The following is a 4,173-nucleotide window of genomic DNA, read 5'->3' on the forward strand; positions in this document are numbered from 1 at the left end:
TAGCTGCCGAGCTACAGGTGCTGAGCTGACCTTCTGTTCTTTTGAGACAAGAGTCTTACTCTGTCACCCTGGCTACAGTGCAGTGGCATCATCATAGTTCAAGCCATCCTCTTGCCTCAGCCTCTGCACTGGCTGGAACTATAGGTGCTTGCCATAATGCCTAGCTAGCTTTTCTATTTTTAGTAGACATGGGGTCTTACTCTTGCTCAGGCAGTCTCACTCCTGACCTTAAGCAACCCTCCCACCCAGGCCTCCCTGAGTGCTGGGATTACAGGTGTGAGCTAATGCACTCAGTCTTACATTTGACTTTTTAAAAAATCCATCAACCTAGATCTAAAATATGAGATTATACTACACTGGTTAATAAAACACTAGCAGCTTAATAAATGCTTCAGAGAAACTATAATAGCTACAGAGGCTTGAGGAAGAAACCTTCTGTCTTCAAGGCTCTGTTGTGCTTCTGCTCACAAGGGGTGGAGGAGTGGTCACTGCTGATGGTGACGCGAGGTCACAATGCCAGCAGCACTATACAAAATGTTGGATACCCAGCATGCACAATGACAACTGGGCTTGAGTCATTAAAATTATCTCATTCTTGTCTTACTTTTCTAGTATGGCTTTCTCTACTACCTTAAACTTTTTCATTTCAACAATTAGTTCCCAATATTTGAGATATAGCCACATGAGTTTCCCATTTTGGCGTTTGTTGGTATTCCACACATCACCACAATATTTATCATGCTTAAATATGTCAGTTAAACCAGCTACCATCTCTAGGTCAGTAGCAACTGGGTCAATGGATGCTCGTACCAGTAAGTTCTTCTCTAATTCTAATCTCTTCTTGCGAGGAAGCAGCAGACTACAGTAGATACTCTGTCTTTCTGTGAGAGCATCTTCAAACTCTTTCAGCAATAGCCTGGCTCTTCTTTGCCAGTCATCTTCCTTTTCCAGGTAGCTCAGATATTCAGCTCTCAAAGGTTGTAACTGTTTTTTCTCTTGTATCACTTGGGCCCGCTCCTGTTCCAGAAGCTTCTTTTCTTCTACTAACTTGCGCCCCTGAGAGATAAGGGCTTCTCGATAACTGGCTGCTCTGTTTTTCTCCTTTTCAAGTTCCAAAGACAAGTGAGCAACAGCACGCCGATTTTCTGAGATCACAGCATGGTACTTGGCTTCAAGATCCTGTTGGAAAGCAGCAGTTTGCTGACGGTATGCTTCTCTCTCTCTTTCTACTTCTTTCTGGGACTCCCTAGACCAAATCCAACCTGACATGAATAAATTGGGAGAGAAAAGTACACAAAATGAAAAGTTAGAGCTGAAGTTCTATAATCTTCACTTAAACAAAACAGAAAGCAAACTAGGTGCAGTGGCTTGCGCCTGTAATCCCAGCAGAGCAGTTTGGGAAGCCAAGGCAGGGAGACTGCTTGAGGCTTGGACTTCAAGACCAGTCTGGCAACACAGTGAGATTCTGGCTCTACAAAAAATAAGAAAAATTAGCCAGGCATTGTGGTGCACACCTGTAATGCCAGTGACTTGGTAGGCTGAGCCCAGGAGTTTGAAGTTACAATGAGCTATTATGATATAACTACACTTTAGCCTGGGCAGCAGAATGAGACCCTGACTCTAAAAAAGAAAAGAAAAAAATATAAAGCAGCTAAGGATAGCATTTCAATAAAGCTTAAGATGCCTGAAGTCCCAAGAAGACAACACTTTGTATAAAAATAAACAATAGGCAAAGTGTTTATTTTAAATCAGATAAGGGCTGGGCGCCCAAAAGACAATCCTAGCAAGGCTATAGATATAGACTGTATTCTCTTCCATTCTTCAAGTATTCTATCACTAAGAAAATCTACCACTGCTTTTTTCTCCTCTGAAACTTACCACCATTTGCCTACTCTGGCCTAAGTGCCCTTAGGTACCACTGGCAAAATTTAATACACTGATTACCACTCGAAAAAAAAATCATGTCCTTGGGGCCTTGGTGTCTTATTAAGATAGGTCAAGAGTGTGTCAGTTATATATGCTTCCCAAGGTCCTGGATACAAAACTGGCATAAGTTAAATACAACTCACATGGCAGTAATGTGTAAAAAAACTGGGGAAGGCTTCCATGTGATCCAGCAATCCTATTACTAGGTCTCTACCCAGGAGGAAAAAAACAATATTTTATCATAGGACATTTGTGCTAGATTGTTTATCACACCTCAGTTTACAATTGCCAAGATGTGGAATCAATCCAAGTGCCCATCAACCCATGAATGGATTAATAAACTGTGGTTTATGTATATCATGGGATATTATTCAGCCATAAAAAGATGGAGGCTTTACATCTTTTGTATTAACCTGGATGGAACTGAAGAACATTCTCCTTAGTAAATTATCACAAGAATGAAAAAGCAAGTATCCAATGTACTCAATACTAACATGAAGCCAGATATGAACAAATACACCCCCACACAAGAGAAAAACTCAAATTCAATTTGGAGGAGGGAGGAGAGGAGAAAGGGGAGGAAAGAGAGGGACTGGTGTGCTCTTACCTAATGGGCACAATGTAAGGGAACATAGTACATCTCCTAGGCAAGGGGCACAACTACAACTTTACCTAACAAACACAAACAATGTAACCTAATCATTTGTAACCTCATGTTGATCTAAAAAAGAAAAAATTGGGTAGGCTTCAAATATTTTTGTCCAGGTTCTTACAAAAGCTGTGTTTGGCTTTGCCTGGTCATTACTAGCAAATAGTTTAAGTCTTAGGTATTTGCTTATGTACTGATAAGGGTACATACAAATAAGATGGATTAAGAAATTTAACCTCAAGACAAAGAGTGGCCCCCTTTCCAAAACTGGAGACTAGGGTATCTCACAAACACAGGATGGAGAGAGCAGGGAGGCTAAGGCAGGCACTGCCATGCTCTGGGCCTACACTGAGGAGCAGCTGGGCCCTAGCCTCTGCTGCACAGAGAAACTCACAAGGCTAGCAGGCACTCTGGCTATGCCCTGGCTCTAGATGGGGTCACCAAATCTTTCCCGATCCCATTAATGGTAAGAGTCTGGTGAGTTTCAACAATAAACAAAAGACAGAGTGGTGATAATTTTTTTTATGTTCTAAACTGAGACTACTTCCCAATAATTCAATAAATGTTGAGCAACTATATCCTGAACTCCAGTTTCTCGAAATGATGGTATGTTCAGTTCACACACCCTGGAAGCAGCACGATTTCAGTACCCTGGGAAACAGAAGAACTGTGCAGCAAATTTGCAAGCCCAAGGCCCAAAGCTACTGAAAGCAGCAGTTGGTTCTCCCATGTTCTATAAACCATCTACCTACTTTGTTTACCTTCTTGTCTCTACCCTCTTCTGGGACCCTTGGGGTTCCCATCAACTTCTATAGTTTTCTTCCTTCTCTTGCCCCTCTCCAGGTGGTTATCTTTCCCATTCATTTCTTTTTTCAGATCTGAGACATCTTTAATCACTAGTACTACATCATTCCCATATGCCTAAAAGTCATTTTTACTTGGATGTGCTGTTGTCACCTCAATTCCACAAGCATAAAACCAAACTCATTTTTCCCCATCTAAAAATAGCTTTTATCCCTTATTTCAGCAGACAATTCACAGGATGCAGAGAAAGTGCATCAGTCATGCATTACTGGTGAGAATGTAAAATGGTACGGTCACTTGAGAAAACACTTTGGCATTGTCTTTAAAAACTAAACATGCAACTATGATAAAACCCAGCAATTGAATGTCTGGCCATTTACCCCAGAGAAATGAAAACCTACATTTACATGAAAACCTTTATCAGAATGCTTATATTAGTAAAGGCTTTATTCATAATAACCCCAAAACAGAAAAGACCCACATGGCTTTCTCAGTGGATGAATGGTATATCCGCATAATGGAACACTAATTCATGATCTATGAACTACTGCTATAGCAACCATCTGCATGGATCTGAGGGGATTATGCTGAGTGAAAAAGCCAACTTCTAAAGGTTTGTCTTGAAAAGACAAATTATGGAGACGGAGAACAGAGCAGAGGTTGCCAGGGTTAAGGAGGAGGGTCTAGCTACCAAACGGTAGGATGAGGGGTCCTCTGATAAGGCACACGTTCTGTATCTTGACTGTACCAAGCCAGTATCTTGGTTATGATATTGTGTTATTGTCCTGCATGAT

The 4,173-nt window shown here is 41.2% G+C and overlaps 1 protein-coding gene across 1 annotated transcript in view; it reads right to left on the bottom strand.

The window, feature by feature from the left end:
- Window positions 1–276: 276 nt before the first annotated feature.
- The window catches only part of CCDC127 (coiled-coil domain containing 127), an 8,847-nt gene continuing 4,950 nt past the window's right edge, over window positions 277–4,173 (bottom strand). The window contains exon 3 of the mRNA XM_003802003.3: window positions 277–1,262. Coding sequence (XP_003802051.1) covers window positions 601–1,262 — 662 coding nt within the window. The 3' untranslated portion in view covers window positions 277–600. The remainder of the gene's footprint in view (window positions 1,263–4,173) is intronic.

This window comes from Otolemur garnettii, unplaced genomic scaffold (assembly GCF_000181295.1).
Source record: "Otolemur garnettii isolate 467f Iridium unplaced genomic scaffold, OtoGar3 scaffold00226, whole genome shotgun sequence".
Taxonomy (NCBI): domain Eukaryota; kingdom Metazoa; phylum Chordata; class Mammalia; order Primates; family Galagidae; genus Otolemur; species Otolemur garnettii.